Below are 26,636 nucleotides of genomic sequence, written 5' to 3'. Positions count from 1 at the left end.
ATATGATTTTTACAAAACTCTATTTATAAATTTATACCGTATACTGTAAGCAAAACAGTTAATTCAGCTGCATTCATCAAGACCTTGGAAGCTACTCTGGTTACTAATATTAACTGATATACAAATCTCTAACACTAATTAACAAGCCGGGGTGGCGCAGCAGGTAGAGTGCTGTACTGCAGGCCACTGAAGCTGACTGTAGATCTGAAGGTCAGCAGTTCAAATCTCATCACCGGCTCAAGGTTGACTCAGCCTTCCATCCTTCCGAGGTGGGTAAAATGAGGACCCGGATTGTGGGGGCAATAGCCTAGCTCTGTTAAAAAGTGCTATTGCTAACATGTTGTAAGCTGCCCTGAGTCTAAGGAGAAGGGCGGCATAAAAATCAATCAATCAAACAAACAAACAAATAAATGAAATAACAAGACTTTTATTTCTGCCATATTTTTCTACGTAAGCAAATTATAAAATATGCTTTATTCCTTTATTTTATTTAATTTGTTATTGTTGTTGTAACTGAATGTTGTTGAATGTGTTTTACTGATATATTATTATTATAAAAATCAATAAAAAATTAAATTAAAAAAAAACTGAGTGTTTCCAACTTCAAATTTATCTATATGTTGGGTTAACACATCTTTCTTTAATAGTGACCATCAACTGAAATGATATCTTAATAAAACAGTTATCTAAGATAATGTTAATATCATATATTCAACTATTTTCCAAAGTCTTACAGAAAATGGGAATAAGTCCATGAAGTCTTAGTTTTGCTAATCATAGCATGTGCAATGTAAAGATAAAGGAATACAGTGTTCCCTCGATTTTTACGGGTTCGAACTTCGCGAATAGCCTATACCACGGTTTTTCAAAAAATATTAATTAAAAAATACTTCGCGGGTTTTTTCCTATACCACGGTTTTTCCAACCCAATGACGTCATATGACATCACCAAACTAATAATTTTTGCAAATAAATAACAAAAAAAATTTGTTGTTAATAAATAATTATGTTTATAAATATCAGGATCACTAAGTGTCCTATTCAATGGTGAGTACCAGTAATAATGGTGAGTAAATGGTTATTAAGGGAATGGGAAATGGTAATTTAGGAGTTTAAAGTGTTAAGAGATGGCTTGCGATACTGTCCATAGTGTATTTAAAATGGTGTATTTACTTCCGCATCTCTACTTCACGGAAATTCGACTTTCACGGGCCGTTTCGGAACGCATCCCCCGCGGAAATCGAGGGAACACTGTAGATGAACGACAGCAAAAGTATTATAGAAATGTAGGAGACAAGGGGGTGATATGAAGCCACAGCATGAATGGCTCACCTGGAGATTTTGCTGAAGAGCATGTACTGGAGTACTGGCCACCCCTCTTTACTGTACTCATTCAATTGATAAAAAAGAAAAAGAAGAAAAGTTATTCTTTGGAAGAAGAGAAAACAATAGAGAGAGAAGATGAAATCCAAACTATTTATTTTCTAGCAAAGATATGATAAACTTAAATATAGTACCACAGATACCACTTAAGCTAACATAAAAACTCATTGAAATTGCAAAACAAAAAAAAGAGAGCAGAGGTGTAAAATGTTTCAAATCTGAATTATTTCAAGAAACTTTCAAGCATTTTTTTTTACCGCTTGTCGTAGAAGTCTAGCAAATACAGAAATATAAAAGATCCTAACTGTAGTCAGATCAAAGCAGAAATGCCACACATGTAAGTTACATTCTTGTTGAATTTAACTCTATATTTTTAGTATTAAACTTATTAATTAAATTTCTTTATATTTTAAAATGTTCTATACTTATACAAAAGGGAAAGGGAAAGATTATTAGTAATACAAAAAAGAAAGGAAAGAATATACACTTCTAAATTAGTTATACTATTTGCTATTTCATTCTATATTGTAATTAATTATTAATACCAATTATTAATAAAATTTTCAAGCATTTTTAAAGGGCTTCAAGCATAACCATGTTGTGGGAAAGGTGAGGATTGTTTGAGATTGTTAAAACCATGAATTTAGCAGAGCATATATAGTTTCTGGGGAATAAATTTAATTACTGCCTGTTTAATTTTAGTGTCATACAATACGGATGCTACATTATCAAGCACATTACATTATTTATCATCTTAGTCCTTACACTTTGAGTGCAGTGTATATATGATACTTTTGATATTTGTCTTGCTCGTTATCTGAGAACTGTCCTGTGTTCAGCCACCAACTTCTTAAAACAGACTGTAATAATGGTAGTGTTGGGTTTACATTGCCTACAACTTCTGACATTGAGAAGCTGTTGCCCACTACATTATTCTCCACAACTACATTCCAAGTCAAAATGTCTATAAGTACATTAATTAATGGAACCTAATTCAGTCTGTGTCGAAGTCTTGTTAGGACAAAATCACCCATAGTTGCCCAAATTGGTGACTTTTTTCAGAAAAGAGGCAGAGAGAGTGTGTGTGACTGTTGACCTGCTTCATTTCTTCAGTATTTGACTATCATTTCCAGTTGGTGACTATAGACTTGTTATACAGTGGTCACTCTCTTACCTGAAGGGACAATCTTAATAAATACTATTTAGTACTCGGGCAGGGTATATGTCCTGGCAGCTCTGTTGTACAAAGCACATTTTTTGCTTTATATGAAACTGCTGGAGTTGGTTATTATAGATTCTGGAGCTGGATATAACCAATATGAACATTTGTTAATTTATTATTTTATGCCACCTCGTTGTTAAATGAATTTTGGTGGTTTTACCTGTAAAAACAGTGTGATTTACCCCAAACTCACTTACCTAAAACAATCAAAATAATTCATTAATAAACTATAACATTGCTATTAAAATATGAACCTCATAATCATAGTAATTACTAAGTGTTTTGGATGACAAAAAAATTGGGGACAGTTTAGTTTTAGCAGCTTTTTTAAAAATCAGAATGGGGGGGTGCCCTCATTTATTTATTTATTATTTATTTATTAGATTTGTATGCCGCCCCTCTCCGCAGACTCGGGGCGGCTAACAACAGTAAAAAAGACAATATAAACAAATCTAATATGAAAAGTAATTAAAAAAAACCCAATTTAAGAAAAACCAATCATACATACAAATATACCATGCATAAATTTTATAAGCCTAGGGGGAAGGGAATATCTCAATTCCCCCATGCCTGACGACAGAGGTGGGTTTTGAGGAGCTTACGAAAGGCAAGGAGGGTGGGGGCAACTCTGATATCTGGGGGGAGTTGGTTCCAGAGGGTCGGGACCGCCACAGAGAAGGCTCTTCCCCTGGGCCCCGCCAAATGACATTGTTTAGTCGACGGGACCCGGAGAAGGCCAACTCTGTGGGACCTAACCGGCCGCTGGGATTCGTGCGGCAGAAGGCGGTCTCAGAGATATTCTGATCTGATGCCATGAAGGGCTTTATAGGTCATAACCAACACCTTGAATTGTGACCGGAAACCGATCGGCAACCAATGCAGACTGCGGAGTGTTGGTTTGACATGGGCATATTTAGAAAAGCCCATGATAGCTCTCGCAGCTGCATTCTGCACAATCTGAATTTTCCGAACACTCTTCAGAGGTAGCCCCATGTAGAGAGTTACAGTAGTCGAGCCTCGAGGTGATGAGGGCATGATTTCTATCTAGCAGGGGAATATTCTAGAAAGTTAATGTTGTGACAGAAAAGAACAAATTTCTTCCTCTTCGTTTAAATGTCCAGTGAGAAGAATTTTTCAGTATACATACCTGGTATATTGGATATGGCATTTAGTTTGAAGCAAATAGTTCTATAGCTACCTGGATTCAAAGCCACATAAGGTTTTACAGAATAAAAAAAATATCAGATTTTATACTGAGCCATATTTGGTGTTCAGTATGGTATGCAATGGCCCTTGCTTGCCAAAAGGCATTCTGTACCATCTGTAGCTACTCAGCAGTCTTTGAAGGCTGCTCTATTTAGAGCAGTTTGTAGTCATCTGTGTAGAAAAGCCAGTAATATGAGTTCTACCAGAATGCCCGGCCAGCGACTTACCCTCAGGCCCAGATTTGCAGCAGGGCCAGGGAGACGCGACCTCCGACATAGCCGCCATTTTGTTGGCCGGGATCTCGCGAGATTTTGCGAGATCCTGGCCATGCCTGGTCATCGGCCACTGCTAATGACGTTGCCAGGGGCGGAGCCTGCCAGCCCTATAAAAGGAGCTGCACAGGCTCGGGGCTTCCTTTTCGCCCCTGACAACGAGCAGGCGAACACCCGCCCTCCCTCCCTATCTTTCAGTGTGCTACCAGGGTCGCCCTTGGGGGGCCAAATAGGAATTTTTGGCGGTTTCAGTATTTTCTGTGACCGTTTTTTCACCTATTCCACACTGCGGTGCGGGATGGATGGTTAGGGAGTACTTCGCTCCCCGATTAGTGCTAATTGGTTTACCTCTGGTCATTGGGTTGGCAGGTTAGGGGCGGAAATTGGGAGGTGTTTAGCAACTGCGTGCTTTCCGTTGGGCATCTTGGGGATGATTGGTAGATTCTCTCCAAGGGCTCATGGTGCCTTTAATTCGATCTGAGCAATTTGGGGAGAACCTGCCTTTGGGTCTCGCCCATTCCAATCACCTTTAAGGACAGCGAGACCTCCCACATGCATGGCATGGCTGGGATCCAGGTGAGGGCGCGGCCCCTTCACCCGGATCAGCATGGAGCTACGCCCATAGTTGCCCCGGAAGTTTTTGTGATGTCATTTCCGCCCCGGAAGTAATTCAGTTGACCTCTGTGGGTCCATGTTAAGTTGAATTAAATTAATTAAATATTAATAAATTTTAATTAATAAAAATGACCCAGTTTTAAATCCAGCTCTGTGTCTGCGTCGTTATTCCGTTTCTGTTGCAAAGGTTTATTTCTCCAGGAACGGTCAAAAGTGGCACAATGTCTCACTCTAATCATAACTTGCCCCTCCCTATATTTCTTCTAGCACATCCTCCAGGCCTCAAGTCAAGGCTTCTATTGTATCAATGGCTGATACCAAGGTACAGATAAATAATAATAACTGCAGAAAATCACAAACATATAAAGACCTCATGTAGAAGTAGAATGACTATGGCAAAACAAAGTTAATATCAATGCTAGTAAGTGCCCTGTGTGCAATTCTAAAACAGCTGGAGGACTACTTAAACATCATCAGCAATAGCACAATTATGGAAGAACGAACAGACTCCAATGGAAAATTTAATAATAGATAAAATATATAACTGTGTGGAAATGGACAAAATTACTAATTCAATTAAGGGAAATAAAATCAACAAATCAAAAAGGACATGGCAAAAAATGGCATGAATGGATTCAAAAGAGAATATAGAAATAATATAATAACAGGCAACAGTACAATTGAAATGAACGACAGATACCTTGTAAATATTTTTATTTATCGTTCAGGAATTGTAATAAATATTAGACAACAAATGTATAAGAAATAATGCACACTAACGAATGTAGTAGGTTAAAAAATAATGTAACTCACTAACAAAGAAGGTTTGTGATCTGTAAAAACAGAACAAAATGTGATCTGAAATTTCTTCAATGTGAAAATATAATAAAGAAACTTTTAAATTTAAAAAAAAAACATCATCACCATTGACAAAATCACCATCAGTCAATTGCGAAGGGAAGCTTTCAGGTAGATCTCAAATTATAAATGGTTGCTTGAGACCGTTCATAGTTACGAAGAATTAAAAAAAGTTACTTATTACCCATGCTTGAAATTACAACTGCCATACCATCCCTTTGGTCACATGAATGCATTTTAGGCTCTTGGCAACCAGCTCACATTTATAGGATAGCAGAGTTGGAAGGGTTCTTGGAGGTACTCTAGTCTAACCCCTACTCAAGCAGAAACCTTGGTTCTTCTTAAAAACCTCCAGTTTTGGAGTACCCATAACTTCTGGAGGCAACTCATTACATTGATTAGTTGTAAATTTCTTGTTAGCTCTAGGTTGCTTCTCTCCTTGATTAGTTTCCATCCATTGCTTCTTGTCCTGTCTTCAGGTGCTTTGGAAATTAGGTCTTCTTCGTGGCAGCCCTTAGATATTGGAACACTGCTAGTTGCAATGTCCAAGAATCATGTATTTATTTATTCATTCATTCATTCATTCATTCATTCATTCATTCATTCATTCATTCATTCATTCATTCTTTGTCCAATATACGATACATATACGATACATATGGAAGAGAATAGACATTAAGTAATATATGTAAAGATAGAAAGTAAAAAAGAAGACTTTCTACTAAATCCGCATTTCTATTCTACTAGTTTTTCTCATCATTCCTATCACCCATTTCCTCCCATGTTGACTGTATGACTGTAACTTGTTGCGTATATCCTAAGATTTTTATTAATATTGCTTCTTCATTGCTTATTTGACCCCTATGACAATCATTAAGTGTTGTACCACATGATTCTTGACAAATGTATATTTTATTTTATGTACGCTGAGAGCATATGCACCAAGACAAATTCCTTGTGTGTCCAATCACACTTGGCCAATAAAATTCTATTCTATTCTATTCTAGATGGTAGAGAGAGAATATATATGATATATGAGATAAGGAAAGACAATTGGATAGGGGACGATAGGCACATCAGTGCACTTATGTACGCCCCTTACTGGCCTCTTAGGAATCTGGAGAGGTCAATCGTGGAGAGTTTAAGGGAGAAATGTTGAGGGTTGGGAGTTGATACTATTGAGTCCAGTAATGAGTTCCACACTTTGACAACTCGATTGTTAAAGTCATATTTTTTACAGTCAAGTTTGGAGCGGTTAATATTAAGTTTGAATCTGTTGCGTGCTCTTGTGTTATTGCGGTTGAAGCTGAAGTAGTCGTTGACCGGAAGGACATTGCAGCATATGATCTTGTGGGCAATACTTAAATCGTGTTTTAGGCGCCGCAGTTCTAAGCTTTCAAGACCCAGGATAATTAGTCTATTTTCGTAGGGTATTCTGTTTCGAGTGGAGGAGTGAAGGGCTCTTCTGGTGAAATATCTTTGGACGTTTTCGAGAGTGTTGATGTCTGAGATGTGGTATGGGTTCCAGACAGATGAGCTGTATTCTAGAATGGGTCTGGCAAAAGTTTTGTAGGCTCTGGTGAGTAGTGTGACATTGCCAGAGCAGAAGCTACGTAGGATCAGGTTAACAACTCTGGAAGCCTTTTTGGCGATATTGTTGCAGTGGGCTTTAGCACTTAGGTCATTTGATATTAGTATTCCAAGGTCTTTTACTGAGTGGGGGTTGGCTGTGAGAATAGTTGTGTTTTAAAAAGTTTTGCTTGGGTTTTTTCTTCTTTTGGGGGCTGATGCCCATTAGATAAGTTGGGTTTGCACTTAGGATCATTTAACAACTATGTGATTGGCATAAAAACTGCAGTTAATTACTTAACATCCACTGTAAAAATGGAGTTCAAATTGTGTCTGGCTGTGTTGTAACTCAATTTCTGACTGCGACGACTTATAACCAAAATTCCATGCTTAATTGTGGCCATGAGTCAGAGTCTCGTTGTACTTGGAACAGCTTACATCCTGCAACAATACTTTTACACCATGAAAGAACAACATTTGCTGACACCAGGTCCTTGGGAAGGACTCAGTAAGCAGTCAAAAATGCCAAATCAGTTTAAATATCTGGCCGACTCTGCGACCCACCATAAATTAAATTAAATTTATATACTGCCCAAATGCCAGCAATTCTGAGACGTTTTTAAAAACATTTAAAAACAAGGAATACAAAATTACAAAAACAATACAAGTCAAAACAGCAAAACCAACCACCATCATGTACTACCACAGCATAGCTTAGCAGACCACCCACCATGAAATTTCCAGCTGTTTCTCAGTTGCATTGGCTGCCGATCAGTTTCTGGTCACAATTCAAAGTGCTGGTCATGACCTTTAAAGCCCTACATGGCATTGGACTAGATTACCTCCGGAACCACCTGCTACCGCACGAATCCCAGCGACCGATAAGGTCCCACAGAGTTGGCCTTCTCCGGGTCCCATCGACTAAACAATGTCGTTTGGCGGGCCCTAGGGGAATAGCCTTCTCTGTGGTGGCCCCGGCCCTCTGGAACCAACTCCCCCCGGAGATTAGAACTGTTCCCACCCTCCCTGTCTTTCGTAAACTACTCAAGATTCATTTATACCGCCAGGCATGGGGGAGTTGAGATAGCTCTTCCCCCTAGGCCATTACAAGTCATGCATGGTATGTTTGTTTGTTTGTGTGTATGTTTGGTTTTATAATAGGGGTTTTTAGTTGTTTTTTATTATTGGATTGTACATGTTGTGTTTATTATTGTTGTTAGCGGCCCCGAGTCTGCGGAGAGGGGCGGCATACAAATCCAATAAATTATTATTATTATTAATTATTATTACCAGTTTCCCTGGATTTTCCCCCGGTTTCCCACCCCCTTTTGTCCATGTACCATATACTTCAAAAAAGCATGTCTTGGGTCAGGCACTGGCCACATGAAACAGTTGTTCGATGCATAGAACAATCTGTGCATGTAATATTTGGCATATCCTTTGCTCAGATTTATAGTGGTTTAAAGGTTGTTAAGTTGCTCTGTGGTAACTTGTTAGAGTGCTTAGTTCTTAAATGCCTTCACATGTTCCTTGCTTGTTGTGGTTAGCTCTGGCCCAGCTCCTGCCCCAAGGACTGTGGATGTGGGTGAGACATCCACATGCTGCAGGCCTGTTTTGCCCCCGGTGGAATCTGATGATAAAGGCTCCTCTGACCAAGAAGACATGAGTGACAGGGAGGAGGAGAGTGTGGCAGACAGCTCAGAAGGAGATCAATTATCTAGCTCCTCCTTGGATTCAGAACAAGAGTTAATGATACAGCCAGGCATGCGGAGAGCGATGCATAGGCAACAACAACTGAGAGATTATTGTCAAAGAAATTGAGGCCACCTGTGGTTGGGTGGGGCTGTGGTAATTAGTGAGGCTGCTATAAATAGCAGCCTGTGGGTTTGGCCATTATCTGATCATTGTGTTTCGTGCCTGCTTTGCTGCCTTTGACCTTTTGTGTGCTGATTTCCCCCCGCTTTGAAACTAAACCAGAGCAAAGTGTGTTTCACTTTGTGAAAGAAGAAGGACTGTGAATTGCCTCACAGCTGCAAGCTAAGTTTCACAGAACTGGTAAGGGACTTGTACAAATTACCAGTTTGTTTGGAGACAAGTGCTCTTTGCTATACCAAAAGAGGGCTTAGTTTAAGTGAATTTTCATTATAAAGAACATTGCTTTGAATTTTCAAACGTGTGTGTGTCTGAAATTTGTACCTGTGAATTTTCGGGAGTAGTCAGCCAGAGAGCCCGACAGAACACTTGCTGTTAGTGAAAAAGGCAATGGTCAGAGTCTCTTATGTTCCCTCTGTGGAATTGACTCCTTAGACATGTTGAAATGTTACTGAATGTTTAAAAACGAGTTAAGCTTTATTATTTGTTGCAGTACATTTCATGTTTTTTCAAATGGCTTCAGAGGTATTCATTCCTTGTTTTGTGTATCATCTTATTTACTGCACTGGCTATTTTTATATGTTTAAATGTTTAGCCACTAATTTCTGATTGCCTGATTCTACCGCAAGGGTTGAGCCATATGAAAAAAAAGATGCATTTCCAAAGAGCTGTTTTCAATTACCTGAAGCTGGAGACTTGCTTCGTCGTGAAAGCCCAGGACTTTTAGATCCAGAATACCTTGGTGTTCCAGATGCACGGGAATAAGATGATTTCATAACACGACATTCTGTAAACAACACAGGTGGACAATAGAATAAATATTTTCAATTAAACCACCCACAAAGGTAGAAGTTCCTAAGTTATTGTTCCTAAATTGTTTCCCCAAAATAAGACCTATCCTGAAAATAAACTTTAGCTTTATTTTTCCATGTGCACCTAATATAAGTGGCCACTTGTGCTAGACATCATACGGTTCATTGCACCAGTGCTGCCACTTGTGGCAGGAAGTTGCATTATGTATATCCGGCTCAGGCAGTGAGTGAATACCTACAAATGAGTTAAATGGATTCTTATAATTCACAAAACATTTTAGGTATGTATGCTTACCACTATGGTCCAGAACAAAATCATCTTGAGCATAACGGTATTTTTCAGGTCCGCATGCAATAAAAACGTCATCGTCACCAAAAAAGTCTTGCAAACAGGTAACCTAGAAAATCCAATAAGTAAATAAATAAATAAGCCTTAAAAAGAAAAAAAGCAACATGTCACAAGGGGCCATCAAAGGCTGAGAAACAGACCTATGCATTTAGGATCTGCTTTGCATAGGCAATTACTATTGCTTGTACCACTGAAAGTTAAACACAAATAGATAATGAATGGTAGTATATGTACAGTGTTCCCTCGCTTTTCGCGGGGGATGCGTTCCGAGACCGCCCGCGAAAGTTGAATTTCCGTGAAGTAGAAATGTGGAAGTAAATACACTATGTTTGGCTATGAACAGTATCACAAACCTTCCCTTAACACTTTAAAACCCTAAATTGCAATTTTCCATTCCCTTAGCAACCATTCAGATTATTACTCACCATGTTTATTTATTAAAGTTTATTAAAAAAAATTATTAAAGGCAGACGAAAGTTTGGCGATGACATATGACATCATCGGGTGGGAAAATTCGTGGTATAGGGAAAAAACCCGCCAAGTATTTTTTAATTAATATTTTTGAAAAACCGTGGTATAGACTTTCCATGAAGTTCGAACCCGCGAAAATCAAGGGAACACTGTACAATTGTTTTAATTATCCCAATGTCATTACTCTGGATGCTATACATGAATCTCAACAGTGATCTTAACATGAAAATAACCACATCAATAAAAACTATCAAGAACAGGTAATGGATGACATCCTTCTACTAAGCAGCATGGAAGGACCATTCCCAGCACAATCTATGCCATAGCATTGGAATCCCAAATCTTCTAATCCATGCTCCCTCACTTCTTGAGAGGACAACACTCTGAGAAGACCATCTCTGAATGACTTAAAAGAAATAAGTGTCATTCTATATTCCCAGAAAGAGCACGTTTTTGACAAAGAAAAAAAGGAAAGATGGGAAAAGAGGAAGGAAGGAAAAATAAGGAAAGAGGGAAAGGAAGAAGGAAGGAAGGAAGGAAGGAAATAAATAAATAAATAAATAAATAAATTATAATGAGTGAGGGAAGATCTGAAGGAAGATCTTAATATTTGGCTACCTTAGCATTTGGCTACCACAAGTACCACAATACAAGTGACGCCCATCTCGGCCCCGCCTATCCCATTCATGTCCACCCTGGTCCCCTGAAGGTCAAACACAACCCTGATGCGCCCATCAATGAAATCGAGTTTGACACCCCTGCTATAGAATGTGAAGAAGACATGATTAATCTTCATTATGTGGAAGTTAATATTCAAACAAACTTAAATAAGATTCAGTGAATAGCAAAACAAGTCTAGCCAACAGATTTCACTTTCACAAAATCGTGATAGTGCTAGAGGTACCAGAATGTATACTGTATTTTAAAAAAGACAAATTCATGATGGTTACAGATAACGAAATACACAGGCAGAGATATCTTTAAGAATAATTTTTTTTGAAGGATGACTGAAATAAATATAATTATTACACTTGTATGCCGCCCCGAGTCTTTGGAGAAGGGCGGCATACAAGTCTAATAAATAATAATGATGATAATGATGATGATGATGATGATGATAATAATAATAATAACAATAATAATAATAATAATAATAATAATCCCATGAAAGTGGTCCCAGTGGTACTTGGCACGCTGGGCGCAGTACCAAAAGTTCTCAGCGGACATTTGAAAACCATCGGAGTTGACAAAATCTCCATCTGTCAATTGCAAAAGGCCGCTTTACTGGGATCCGCAAACATAATTCGCCGCTACATCACGCAGTCCTAGGTGCTTGGCAAGCGCCCGACTGGTGATGAAATATGAAATCCAGCATAGTGATCTTGTTTGCTGTGTTGTACTGACATAATAATAGTAATAATCTGATAATAATACACTAAAATAAATTTTACTTAAAGCAAAATTTGCTTAGCTTTTTTACTCATTTTTAGCTGTCTTCTTCGACAGTGTCTTATATATTTTTTAACCCTGAAATAACTACTTGGCCCTATTGCCATGCACTCAAAAAGCCAGATTGGGCTTATTATCAGGGGATGTCGTATTTTGGGAAAACAGGGTAGCGCATGCATTTGATATTATTTGTTTAGAAGCATTCTTAGAATTGTCCATGAACTACTGTACAAACTATATGTGGAATTGTCCTTGAGAAGTATTTGGTAAGACAGATAATCAAACCATCACACTGTTTCTTGAGGCTGCCTTCAAAAATCTATGATTCATTGTGAAAGATAATTTGACTCAGAACTGAACTTATGACTTTATCATTTGATTCTATTTAAGAGCACTGAGCCTTATGATTATGCAGAGGACTCCTTCCTCTAATTATTCCTTCACTGGAAGTAAAACTGATGGGAAGGCATTCTTGATGGCTTCTCATATAAGCTTTATCTTGGGCACGTAGAACTGCTTCTATTTATTTTACAATGTAGACAAGACCTTTGATGTATAGGCATGCATTGTCTATGGAGTGGAGAAATATGCAAAATGTTTTCTTGGTGTGTTTTATTTTTTTAAAATAAGAATTATAATTTTAATCACTTATTTTGCTACAGACATAAAGGTAGGATATAATGTAAAATCCACAGTAAATTGGTAAATCCACAGTAACTGAATTTAAACATGCCTGCGATAAACATATATCCAACCTAAGATAAAATACAGGAAGTAGTAAAAGGGCGGACTAGATGGACCATGAGGTCTTTTTCTGCTGTCAGTCTTCTGTTTCGATGATATAAAATAAATCCCTAAATAGACTAATTAAAATAGACAATGAAACATACTGAACAGAACCGAAATGATAAACATTTTATAAGGTAACAATAAATGTCTTTTCATGTAAATCACTCCAAACTAGACTGCAGAAAATACGATTTCAGCAATAGAGTGGTCAACGCCTGGAATTCACTACCGGACTCTGTTGTTTCTTCCCCCAATCCCAAAATCTTCAACCTTACATTATCTACAATAGACCTCTCCCCTTTTCTAAGAGGTCTGTAAGGGGCGTGCATAAGTGCACCTTTGTGCCTACTGTTCCTGCCCAAATGTCTTTTTTTATCCTTTCTACAATACAATACTATATTTGTATGACAAATAAATGAAATAAAATAAATAAATAAATAAATAAAACTAAAATGTTTATAATATTGGGATTGGTTCATTGTAAGTTACACTTTCCTCCCTTCTGACACAAACCCTGCCATTTTAACTGGAAAATATCTGTATGAATGCTATTGATAATGGAAATTGATTCCATTTTACTGTCTTATTAATATCATCTGCACCTCTATAACTGTCTGGTTTGGTTCTGCAATCCAACAAGACAGACACTGACTTCAGAGGATAATCAGAACTGCAGAAAAAAACAATTACTGCCAACCTGCCTTCCATTTAGGACCTGTACACTGCACAAATCAAAAAGAGGGCTGTGTAAATATTTACTGACCCCTCACATCCGGGACATACATTGTTTCAACTCCTACCCTGAAAACGATGCTATATTTATTTATTTATTTATTAATCAGATTTGTATGCCGCCCCTCTCCGTAGACTCGGGGCGGCTAACAACAATATATAGAGTACTGCCCAGCAGAACAACTAGACACAAGAACATTTTTTTTCCTGAATGCCATCACTCTGCTAAACAAATAATTTCCTCAACACTGTCAAACAATTTACTAAGTTTACACTACTATTAATCTTCTCATCATTCCTACCATTCATCTCCTCCCACAAATGGCTGTATGACTGTAACTTAGTTGCTTGTATGCTTACAATATATCGACTGGTTCTTAATATGATTTGATTGCTTATTTGTACCTGGACTATCGTTAAGTGTTATACATTATGATTTTGACAAACTTATATTTCCTTTTATGTACCCTGAAAGCATATGCACCAAGACAAATTCTGTGTGTGTCCAATCACACTTGGCCAATAAAAAATTCTATTCTGTTCTGTTCTATATTGACTAAATAGGGAATCTGATCTGGTTTTAGTCCTGTTATCATAGTACAGAAATTGGAACACTCACAATATGAAAGTTTCAACATCACTCAAGTTATACTGGCTTTCTAAAGGCAGTTTTCCATTTAACATATCTTTACGGGGGTGGGGGAAAGCTTACAGACACACAACTTTTAATGATGCTACACAGCAAGTTTACAAATGGAGTGATCCAAATAATTTAACAAGTGAGCAAGGCTTTAGCTGCAACCTGAATACTTAAGCAAGGTTGGGATGATCTCAGGATTTTTATAATAAAGGAGAAAGATAAAGCACATTCTCCTTTGGTTCTACTCTCATTTAAAAGATTATCTCCTATTCCATAAGTCCAGCCCTAAATAATGAGGGACATTTAGGAAATATTTTTTATTTGACTGAAACTTTTGAAAAATCTGCACAGTGGTCTTAATTTCAGCAATGAAAACATAGATTTCCATGACAATTTAACCCATGATAATTATGACTAAACAATAGTCTTTCTTTCCACAGCTTACAGTCAGCAACAATTGCTCTGTGAAAGATAAAACAACTTTCTTAAAAATAAAGAAAAACAACTTTTCCCCAATGATTTTGAAAGACGGTAAACATATTTGATGGATAAAGCAATGTTTTTTTAATCTTACCCCATGAAAGCTATCTGAATTTCATTCTAGAAAGGAATTATGAAAAAACGGCACTTAATAAAAATATGTAGATAGTGTCAAGCGTACAGATTATTTTTAAAAAATCTATCCAATTCTTTCTAATAATACTCATTCTTTAGTAAGTAAAGTAAGTAAGTACTGTAAAAAATATGATTTCAACGATCAAGTTATCGAAGCATGGAACTCATTGCCAGACTCAATTGTGTCAACCCCTAACCCCCAACATTTCTCCCTTAGACTCTCCACGATTGACCTCTCCAGGTTCCTAAGAGGCCAGTAAGGGGCGTACATAAGTGCACTGGTGTGCCTTTCGTCCCCTGTCCAATTGCCTTTCCTTTCTCTCACTTATCATATATATTTTCTTTCTTTCATATATCCTCTCCTCTAAGTTCACTTTACCCTTATCTATATTACTACATGTCTATTTTTCTTCCTATGTATTTGTGTATTGGACAAATGAATAAATAAATAAATAAATAAAATAAGTATATTAACACTTGACTCCTTTGACCTAACAGGGATGCTTGTATTAATTATCCCACCACAATGATAAATACTGACTGGATTGAAGGAGGGCTTTTGTTGCTTGCAATAGAAAAATTCTAAAACTATGAATTATTTTCAGCTTTTTCATACCTAATTGTACAAGCCACTAGAAAGCAGAGCAGTTGTCATGGCAGCTAAATCATGGGAAAGAGCTGGCTGAATTTACAGTAAGACCATCTGTAGGCTGAAATATGCAGCACTGAGCATTTGCATGAATCTATTATCAAGTTCAGTGACAAGCTCTCTCCACCCAATGTTCAATTGGCTTGAGCATAACCTCAGGACAAAAGATAGACAAAAGATAAACATCTACCCTGTCTATTACATTCCCCTCCCCCTTAGTGAATTGGTCTGGCAAAGCAACTTAACTCTTTCCTAGCCTGCTTGATCCACAGAAATAAAATAAATGCAACAGATTCTTTTTTATGAAGATCTCTGTTGTTGTTCCTTTAAAAAAAAAAAAAAAACGTCTTAAAAGAAGCTGGCTAACATATACAATATTATTTAACTCATACTTTGTAAGGTTCATTGTGCAACAACAAAAAAATATGCCAAAGAATAGTTTTCTGTTTTTTACCTTCCTGGTCAATCATCTCATAGAAACATAGAAACATAGAAGACTGACGGCAGAAAAAGACCTCTTGGTCCATCTAGTCTGCCCTTTTACTATTTCCTGTATTTTATCTTAGGATGGATATATGTTTATCCCAGGCATGTTTAAATTCAGTTACTGTGGATTTCCCAACCACGTCTGCTGGAAGTTTGTTCCAAGGATCTACTACTCTTTCAGTAAAATAATATTTTCTCATGTTGCCTTTGATCTTTCCCCCAACTAACTTCAGATTGTGTCCCCTTGTTCTTGTGTTCACTTTCCTGTTAAAAACACTTCCCTCCTGAACCCTATTTAACCCTTTAACATATTTAAATGTTTCGATCATGTCCCCCCTTTTCCTTCTGTCTTCCAGACTATACAGATTGAGTTCATTCAGTCTTTCCTGATACGTTTTATACTTAAGACCTTCCACCATTCTTGTAGCCCGTCTTTGGACCCGTTCAATTTTGTCAATATCTTTTTGTAGGTGAGGTCTCCAGAACTGAACACAGTACTCCAAATGTGGTCTCACCAGCGCTCTATATAAGGGGATCACAATCTCCCTCTTCCTGCTTGTTATACCCCTAGCTATGCAGCCAAGCATCCTACTTGCCTTTCCTACCGCCCGACCACACTGTTCACCCATTTTGAGACTGTCAGAAATCACTACCCCTAAATCCTTCTCTTCTGAAGTTTTTGCTAACACAGAACTGCCAATGCAATACTCAGATTTAGGATTCCTTTTCCCCAAGTGCATTATTTTACATTTGGAAACATTAAACTGCAGTTTCCATTGCTTTGACCATTTATCTAGTAACGCTAAATCATTTACCATATTACAGACCCCTCCAGGAATATCAACCCTATTGCACACTTTAGAGTCATCGGCAAATAGGCAAACCTTCCCTACCAAACCTTCCCCTATGTCACTCACAAACATATTAAAAAGAATAGGACCCAGAACAGACCCTTGTGGCACACCGCTTGTAACCTGACTCTGCTCAGAATACTCGCCATTAACAATAACTCTCTGATGTCTATGCTTCAGCCAGCTTGAAATCCACTGAACTATCCAGGGATTAAGTCCAATCTTCACTAATTTATCTATCAGCTCTTTATGTGGAACCGTATCAAAGGCTTTGCTGAAGTCCAGATAGGCAATATCCACGGCACCACCTTGATCCAACACCTTTGTGACATAGTCAAAGAACTCAATGAGATTAGTCTGACACGATTTGCCTTCAGTAAAGCCATGCTGATTTGGGTCCAATAAGTTATTGTTTTTTAGATGCTGATTTATCCTCTTTTTGAGTAGAGTCTCCATCATTTTAACTACAACTGATGTCAAGCTAACTGGCCTGTAGTTACCAGCTTCTTCTCTACTGCCCTTCTTGTGGATAGGCACAACACTGGCCATTCTCCAATCCTCAGGAACATCTCCTGTTAACAGTGATTTGTTAAACAAATCAGTCAGGGGGGTAGCAATGATAGATCTGAGTTCTTTAAGAACTCTGGGGTGGATGCCATCTGGACCCATTGCCTTATTTATCTTTAATCTTTCAAGTTCTTCTAAGACATCGGCTTCTAAGATCACTGGAGCTGAATCCGTACAGCTGGAAGCAATGCTATATCCCTCTATAGTATTATTATTATTTTGTAAGGTGTCTTTTGAGAAAACTGAACAGAAGTAGCTATTGAAATGGTCAGCGATCTCCTTATTCCCATCAATGTATGTATTATTCCCGGTACTAAGCTTTGTGATGCTGCAGTTTTTCTTCTTCCTATCACTAATATATCTGAAGAAGGTTTTATCCCCCTTCTTTACAGATTTTGCTATTTCTTCCTCTTTTGAGGCTTTAGCAGCATATATTATCTGTTTCGCCTCCTTCTGTCTCATTTTATACACCTCTCTATCAGCTATACTTCCAGACTCTTTATACCTCCTATAGGCAGCCTTTTTTTCATTGACTATAGCCCTTACATCATTGCTAAACCATAGCGGTTTCTTCTTCCTTTTACCTTTAGTTACTTGCTTTACATAAAGTCTTGTGGCTTTTAAGATGGCCTTTTTTAATACAGTCCACTGGGTGCTTGCTCCTGCCATTTTATCCCTCCCCTTTAATTCATTATTTAAATATTCCCCCATTGCATTAAAGTTCCCCCATCTCCTACCAATTAAAATTCCCCCATCTCCTACCAATTATATCTGCTGTATGCTTATGAATTAAAAATAGGCATAAGAAAAACACAGGGGAAATGAAGTATGAAGCTGTCTGCAAACACAAGAAAAAGAATATAACATTTTTAATAAATACATGTATATCATAACCTCTTCTATGCTGAACAGATGTCTAAAATTAAACGTTTGTGGAAAAATAGCACCATAATATACATTTTATTAATATTATTATTTTTCTTTAATATGTTGAAGTTTTAACAGTAATACCTGCATTTTAGTTAATTTCCACTGCAAAATATAGATGTGTGAATTATCCCTGAGTTCACTTTTAAACCACTAAAAAAGTACAGGATTTTATTTGCTAATCAATTCAGTGCAAAAATACCAACAAAATATGCTACAATCTACTAAAGGGAAACATGCACAAAGCAAATTGTAGCTTGGTGTATACACCAGTTTTCTTTTTAAACAGAATGTCAAGTTGTTCTCTTCTATGCATAACTCTACGCATGTGTGGGTCAGTCATACATTACTCCTCTGAATCCAAAGAAGATAAGGAAGATAAGGAAGATTGATCTTCTCCTGGGCTGTCAGCCAAGCCCCCCTCTTTCATCACACCCACACTTCCTTCGTCAGAGGATACTTTGCTGGCAGACTCTGTCGGGAGCAAAACAGTCCTGTGGCTTGTGGATATTTCCCCTCCCTCCACATCCACCTCCACATTCTTTGGGGCAGGAGCTGGGGCAGAGCTAACCACAACATCAGCCAACTGCTGACACATCCCAGACAGCCCAAACCCTGTTAGATGTCAATATCATCTTCAAACACAATGGACACATCATCAATTTTTCATCTAGACTTATATACTGCTTCACAGGGCTTTACAGCCCTTTCTAAGTGGTTTACATAGTCAGCCTGTAGCTCCCAACAATTTGGGTCCTCATTTTACCCACCTTGGAAGATGGAAGGCTGAATCAACCTTGAGCCTGGTGAGATTTGATCTGCAAATTGTAGGCAGCCAGTAGACAGCAGAAGTAGCCTGCAGTACTGCATTCTAACCATTGCGCCACCATGGTTCAAAAGATAATAAATGAACGTATACTGCTGTAATCCTGTGGTCCTGTACTGAGCCAACCTCTTGTGTAAAGATTGCTTGGTTTCTCCAATGTAGTGCTCTGAACACTCCTCACTGAATTGGATTGCATAAATTACATTACTCTTTTTACGTTTTGGGATCTGATCATTAGGTTGGACAATATTCCTGTATTGGCGGGTTGAAAAACCAAGGTATGCGTTTTTGAATATCTGTTTCAGCTTCTTCAACATACTGGCCATATAGAGAATAATCAAGTTCTTCATTGACATAGAGTCTCAGCTTTATCTGTCAGTCTTTATAGCAGCATCTTTTTATATGTGATTTAAAAGAATAAAACAACTGAAAATCAGCTTACAGGAAAATTTTGTTTTAGGTATGGATTGCAAAAGGCAGTTTCCACTAGTAAAATATGGGGAAAGTGGCCCATAAGTGATCCCAGATTGGTTGGTGTTGCAGATTTTTTTTTTAATGTGACATAAAGAAGAAATACACTGCTCAAAAAAATAAAGGGAACACTCAAATAACACATCCGAGATCTGAATGAATGAAATATTCTCATTGAATACTTTGTTCTGTACAAAGTTGAATGTGCTGATAACAAAATGAAATTGATGGTCAATCCGTGTTGCTTCCTAAGTGGACAGTTCAATTTCACAGAAGTTTGATTTACTTGGAGTTATATTCTGTTGTTTAAGTGTTCCCCCCCTTTTTTTGAGCAGTATATTAAGAACTGCACCCATATTTTCATTCTCATCTACTTTTTAAAGTATGTTTCTTGGTAAGCCACTTGCTGGGAAAGTGTATTTCTTAACTTTAAAAAGGATGCAGATTCTGATTTATTTCAGAAACAAACCTTAAATATACAAATACTTTGTTTGCATCTTCTATGTACTGGTTTATGCTGAGAGCAATTCATTTTTTCTTCATTTTCACACTGGACATAGTCCAGCCTATAGTACTTTTTAAAATGATTCATCATACTATAAGCATTAACTGAATTTTTTAAAAGTGATTAAAATGGCTAACAGCAACATCAACAAATTCATATTTTGATTTACATGTATGGATTTTTTAAAAGTCTGTACAAGCAGAAAAATGCTAATGTTTCTGGACATTTCCCCACTAAAAATAGTCTCCCAATCATTATTTTCATATATTCACCATGTTAACTTATAATTTAATATTATAGATCTGTTTCTGTATGTTCTGGGATATTCCCATTCAGAAAATATTTTTATTATACAAATTTTGCTTAAGAAGAAACCTCACAACTCAAATATCTTAAAAGCTAAATCCAAGAATCCTGGCAGTCTATTCTTATAAACCTAAGAGTTTGCTTCTAGAGTTCTGGTAAGTGGAAACATTCCAAGCTAGCTGCATTGCTTCCAAGATGTAAACATAATAGATTCCTAAATCTGGCACATCTCCAAGTAAATGAAAACAAGGTTCTACTGTTTAAAGACAAATGCTGAAGAGTATTCCATCTTTGAAAGGGAAGGAAGCTTCAATGGAAAAGAAAGCCATACTCGCGTCCAGATGTGAGTTACAGTAAAACATCAATCAAGCACAGATATTGAAATGCCCATTTTGTACAAGATACAATGCTTTCTGTGGCCTTGGATTAAGATTCACGTTAAGAAAACAGGACATGGGCTAACATTCTGCAAGAGGAAATGCTGTTTGGAAGACAAAGGAAAGGAAATCTAAGTGTACAGTACACTCACTAATAATTGGAAATGTATGTGCTGAACAATGTTACCTAATTAAACAATGATTAAGTAAATCATGTTCATAGGAATTGTTGAAATAGAATATGAGGATAGTTAAGAATACTTTGTTACATTTAGACATGGTTCCTTCTTATGCAAGTTATTGCAATAGATAACTACAATCTTTAACAAAATATACTTTATTCACCAAGTACGATTCAGAACAGATATTTGAATTTTAAGGTAAATATTACTGTATTAATGTATCTTCTCTGAAGCTTATTAAACCTGTTCTGTCTGGGTCCCCCCAGACGCCAACACCAACCAAAAAGAGTATCCAGACACACTGGTAAAAAGCAAAGGCAGTTTATATATTTCAAAGCAAACACAGGTAACAAAAACTGTTCTTACAGACAGGAACACTATGAAGCTTCACAGAGGTTTCACGAAGGCCAGGCAATAAAACAGGATTCTTGCTGGCCAAAACAACGCTGGAGATAATAAAACCCACGCCTCCCCCAAGTCTTCCAGACTTCTAGGCCACAAGCCAAGATCAGAGATGCCGAGAATCGAAGCAAGGTCACAGGACTCCCAATTGATAACTCTCCACAAGACTGTAAGGGCGGGCCTGCATTTTCAACCCTGCTGAGGAGAACCACACCCAAACCCAGCTGTTGCCAATTCAGGGATGGAAATACCTTTCTAATTGGCCCCGTCTTTGAGCTGCTCGTCGCTGCCTCATGTCTATTATGGCCTGTGCATCTTCATCCAATGAATCCAGGCCACTAGCTGGGGAGAGCCCCTCCCCCCCGGGGGGTCTCAGGCTGCTCTCCCTCCTCCTCTTCCTGATGTTCCTCTCCCCCGTCTGCCTGGTCCTCCCCCTCCTGTTCACTGTCCTCCTCCTCTGGGCATGGATCCGGCAGAGCTCCAGCTGGTCCCTGAGGAGCCTCAGGCTGAATCACAACATAAACCAAAGTTACATTTACAGCTAAAATGTTTTGTGATTCATAATCCTCTCCTATTAATTTATTTTTTTAAGTGAAATTATTCTAACCATTGATAAAGATGTATTTCTTATTACAGTTGTATGTCTGCTTCAGTTTAAAGCGCATCTCTACAAGTCTTTCTTTTGATTCTACACGAATAATTAAAGTAGCTGAAACATTCCAAGCTTCTGAGGCAATTTCAAAAACTGCATGCTCAGTTTCATTGAAATGTTTTTTTCCTCTCAAATCCTTTGCAGAGTCACACTAAAAAGTGAACCATGACCTAAGATCTTATGGTGGACAATTTCAAACATTTTGAGGGAATTTCTTAAATAAGATGGCTCACTCTAAACTGAAAGGAAATTTACATTTTTCTCTCATGACATTAAAATAATTTGAACTGAAAATTTGAGTGTGTGCACATGACATTGAAACATAGAAGATTGATGGCAGAAAAGGACCTCATGGTCCATCTAGTCTGCCCTTATACTATTTCCTGTATTTTATCTTAGAATGGATATATGTTTATCCCAGGAATGTTTAAATTCAGTTGCTGTGGATTTACCAACCACGTCTGCTAGAAGTTTGTTTCAAGCATCTACTATTCTTTCAGTAAAATAATATTTTCTCGCGTTGCTTCTGATCTTTCCCCCAACTAATCTCAGATTGTGCTCCCTTGGTTCTTGTGTTCACTTTCCTATTAAAAAAACTTCCCTCCTGAACCTTATTTAACCCTTTAACATATTTAAATATTTCGATCATGTCCCCCCTTTTCCTTCTGTCCTCCAGACTATACAGATTGAGTTCATGAAGTCTTTCCTGATAAGTTTTATGCTTAAGACCTTCCACCATTTTTGTAGCCCGTCTTTGGACCCATTCAATTTTATCAATATCTTTTTGTAGGTGAGGTCTCCAGAACTGGACACAGTATTCCAAATGTGGTCTAACCAGAGCTCTATACAGCGGGGTCACAATATCCCTCTTCCTGCTTGTTATACCTCTAGCTATGCAGCCAAGCATTCTACTTGCTTTCCCTACTTCCTGACTGCAATGACATTGAAAAACCAGTGATTATATAGGACATGATAGGTCCAGGGTGGGCTGGCAGGCTCAGCTGCTGGTTGGAACTACCAGTTCATCTTGACTAATCCGAACTTGCTGCAGCCCATAACGGTAACTGCCTTATAAAACAATTTAACTATCAATATCCAGATGGATCCAATCCTGTCATTGACAATATGGATGCTGTAGGCATTGAGCAAGTCTTTTTTTAAAAGACATTTTTTATTAAGGGGATGTTAATTTTTATTTGTTATTTGTCTCAGTGATATTTGCTTTTTAAAAAAAATAGATTTTTTTGTTGTGGTTTAAAAAAAATTAAGCTATACAGAATCTTATGTAATTTTGGCAGCTATATAAATTGAATAAATAAAGTGCTTTAAACAGGAATAGATAACTCAGAAGAGGCCCAAAGGCTAGGAAAAATCACTTTATATTCCAATATCAAAAAAATTTAACAAACCATCAAATACTGTTTGATATATTTTGTTTTCTTTTTACTTATTTTTATTTGTAAGACGTCTGGAGGCATATGCAGTTGTGTAGCTTCAATTATATGAATGAAATAAATTTGCAATTTCATGAAGCAGTGGCATCTAATATCACACGGCTAACTTTTGATGGATGTAGAAAAAGGCAAGAGAATTTCAAAAAGATGTATAAGGTCAGTAAGATCCCAGATTACTTGGGATTCTGAATAGCCTTTAAGAAATTATTGAATCAACCACCTCTTCTGCCTTCTGAAGAACCTGAATGATGGTCAAGAAGCAAAAGTTGGAACAGAAGAGGGACATTTGGAAAATGACCTGAGAAAAGTACAATTCACCAGCCAAGTTCTTCCCCATCTATAACTCATGGCCATAGTAGCTTTGAGGCATATGAGCAATCTTGAAATTTAAAAATCAGTTTTATAGAAATAAGAAACAAAAGGAGCAAGTTTAGCTTAAATTAAATAGTTAACTGCCAAAACCTTTAAAGTGGAAAGGAATAAAGAATTCATCTCTAGTAAAAATAAAAATAATAGTATAGCTGGCTGGAGAATTTTGGGAGTTGAAGTCCACAAGTCTTCAAGTTGCCAAGTTTGGGGACCCCTGTATTACACTAATGGATCAATGGAGAATAAGTAAGAATAACTGCATCTAAGTGCTTCTACAATTGTTAAGAATTTAGCTTTTATTTGCAATAAATTCACTATTTAAAAACTGCAAATAAACGTAACTTTATATTATTATCAATAACTTTTCTTACCTGTTTCCCATCCAATGTGCAAATTCTCTTGACAATGCCTGAATCTAACTTAATAGCGTCTGTTATATCAGTCAACACTTGGTCAAAGGAATGAGCAGTTTTTTTATTCAGCAAAATTCTGACAGCTTTTCGTGGCTTCACTCCACTGCGTATAACAGTCACCAGTTTAGGTTTTATGAAGTCTTTGCTCTCCCTTATTTCACTTCTTGCAGATGTTAAAGATGTGAAGGATCGAGATGACCCAGATTTTATGTTGACAGACCAATTTGGATTAACATTCTTAGTATAATCAACTTTCCGAAATGGCTCATTGGAAGCGCATACATAACTTTCACCTAAGTAGGAGGAAAAAGAAGAAATAAGAAAGATGTTATTTATTTTCATCTCACTCAATAATGCTTTCAATAATCAATTATTTGTACATGTGTGTATACGTCATTGCAGATGTTTATTTTTTGAAATAGTCCAAAGGTAAAGAAAAGTATTAATAAAACTATGACATTCATGGAAAACCTTCTGGGTTAAGTTACTAATATCAAGCCCATCATTTTTTTTCTTAGAATAATAAATATATGTCATCAGGAAGGTGACAAAGAGAGTACTAAGGAAAGAGATCTTGCATTTTGTTAAAGCCAAGAACTAATATTCAAAATAGCCTGCTGTCTTCTATATAAACTAGAATTGACACCACATTCAAATTTGAAACAAAAACAATGCAGTAAGTTTCTCCAGTGCTATGAATTTGGCAGGCACTGGTGTTAAATATTCAAGAAATGTTGTTTATAACAATGGAATACAGAGAATATAGAGGTGTCTTTCTCCATTATGCCCTTTCTACTAGAACAACATAGACAACAGAGTGGGACTGTCCTTATTAGGATTTCAAAAAGCATAGGAGCTTGCTTTTCCATAAGGTATAAGTAGCATTCTTTCCTGGTGTTCATAATTGATTATGTTGCTGGAATATAAAGCACTCACACTTACGATCGGAATAGTATATGCACCTTTTTAAAACAAAAGACATTCACTTCATTCTTATTCAGTTTCAATGAACAGCACAGACCTATAAATTCTGCATTCTTAAAGTAGCTAGTAATTGTTGTGATTCAATCTGAGGCTCCTCAGGGAACGGCTGGAACTCTGCCGGCTCCATGCTCAGAGGGGGAGGACGAGGAACAGGAGGAGGAGGACCAGGCAGACGGGGAAGAGGAATGTCAGGACGAGGAGGAGGGGGAACAGCCTGAGACCCCCGGGGGGGAGCTCTCCGCAGCGAGTAGCCTGGAGTCATTAGATGAGAACACACAAGCCATCATAGATATGAGGCAGAGAAGGGCAGCACAACGAAGGGGACAATTAGCCAGGTATTTCCATCCCTAATAGGCAACAGCTGGGTTTGGGTGTGGTTCTCCTCAGAAAGGTTGAAAAGGCAGGCCCGCCCTTCCTGTATTGTGGAGAGTTATCTTTTGGGAGTCATGTGACCTTGCTTCGATCCTTGGCGTCTCTGATTCTGGCTTGTGGCCTCAAAGGCTGAAAACTTGGGGGAGGCGTGGGTTTTATTATCTACAGTGGTGTGTGTGCCAGCAAGAAGCCTGTTGTATTGTCTGGCCGTCGTGACACTTCTGTGAAGCTTCACAGCATTCCAGTTTGTAAGAACAGTTTTTGTTCTCTGTGTTTGTTTTCAAAGATATAAAATGACTTTGCTTTTTATCAGCGTGTCTGGATACTCTTTTTAGTTGGTGTTGGCGTCTGGGGGAACCCAGACAGAACAGTAATTAGTCAGCATTTTGTGAAAGAGGAGGCAGAATTTATTAGCAATCTATCTAGCTGTGACAGCCAGTCAAAATAATACAGAAACACACTGGATTTACAGTTCTTGCTAGTAGTAAGTTCCTTTCATTCAAAAGAACCCAAAGGAATGAATTGGGAATGTAGAATCAGTGTAATAATGTAAGGATGTTACTGGAAGTTATCTAGATAAATATATTAATATAAACCAAAAGTTCTTAAATTGTATGTCATTGTCCTGGGAGGGCAGCCACTTAGGATAAGTCACAAAAATGAAATGTTTTCAAAATTCTCTCTGACTTACCCCATAAATGCCAATGCCAATGTCACTTTCTTTAAGCCCCATCAGAGCACTGGAACTAAGCCATTGGCAAGGACAATGCGGCATTAATTTGAAGCCTGAAATGGCCTGGTCTGTTACTTTACTGGAAACAACCTTTCTTTTTCTTACTTAACCATATTGCTGCATTATATTCAGCCAATGTAAGCAATACTGCATGCTATTTGGTAGGGAAAATTTTTTCTTTGTCAATGTAACTGATTTTTCACTTCTTATTAAAGCCCATCCAACTCTTCATTTGATTCTCATTTGATGAATATTT

General features: G+C 37.5%; 1 protein-coding gene across 4 annotated transcripts in view; it reads right to left on the bottom strand.

Annotated features, from left to right (window-relative positions):
- Positions 1–26,636, bottom strand: part of DCLK2 (doublecortin like kinase 2) — an 84,822-nt gene that overhangs the window by 41,258 nt on the left and 16,928 nt on the right. For 2 of the 4 annotated variants that reach the window (XM_070757802.1, XM_070757805.1), the window contains exons 2-5: positions 24,250–24,584; positions 10,105–10,207; positions 9,680–9,784; positions 1,333–1,383 (exon numbers count right to left, since the gene is read on the bottom strand). In XM_070757802.1, the coding sequence (XP_070613903.1) occupies positions 1,333–1,383; positions 9,680–9,784; positions 10,105–10,207; positions 24,250–24,584 (594 nt within the window). The remainder of the gene's footprint in view (positions 1–1,332; positions 1,384–9,679; positions 9,785–10,104; positions 10,208–24,249; positions 24,585–26,636) is intronic. The other 2 variants (XM_070757803.1, XM_070757804.1) reach the window with 1 other exon arrangement.

This window comes from Erythrolamprus reginae, chromosome 7 (assembly GCF_031021105.1).
Source record: "Erythrolamprus reginae isolate rEryReg1 chromosome 7, rEryReg1.hap1, whole genome shotgun sequence".
Taxonomy (NCBI): Eukaryota; Metazoa; Chordata; class Lepidosauria; order Squamata; family Dipsadidae; genus Erythrolamprus; species Erythrolamprus reginae.
Note: the sequence above shows the minus strand (reverse complement) of the source record. Positions and strands in the feature narration are given on the sequence as shown.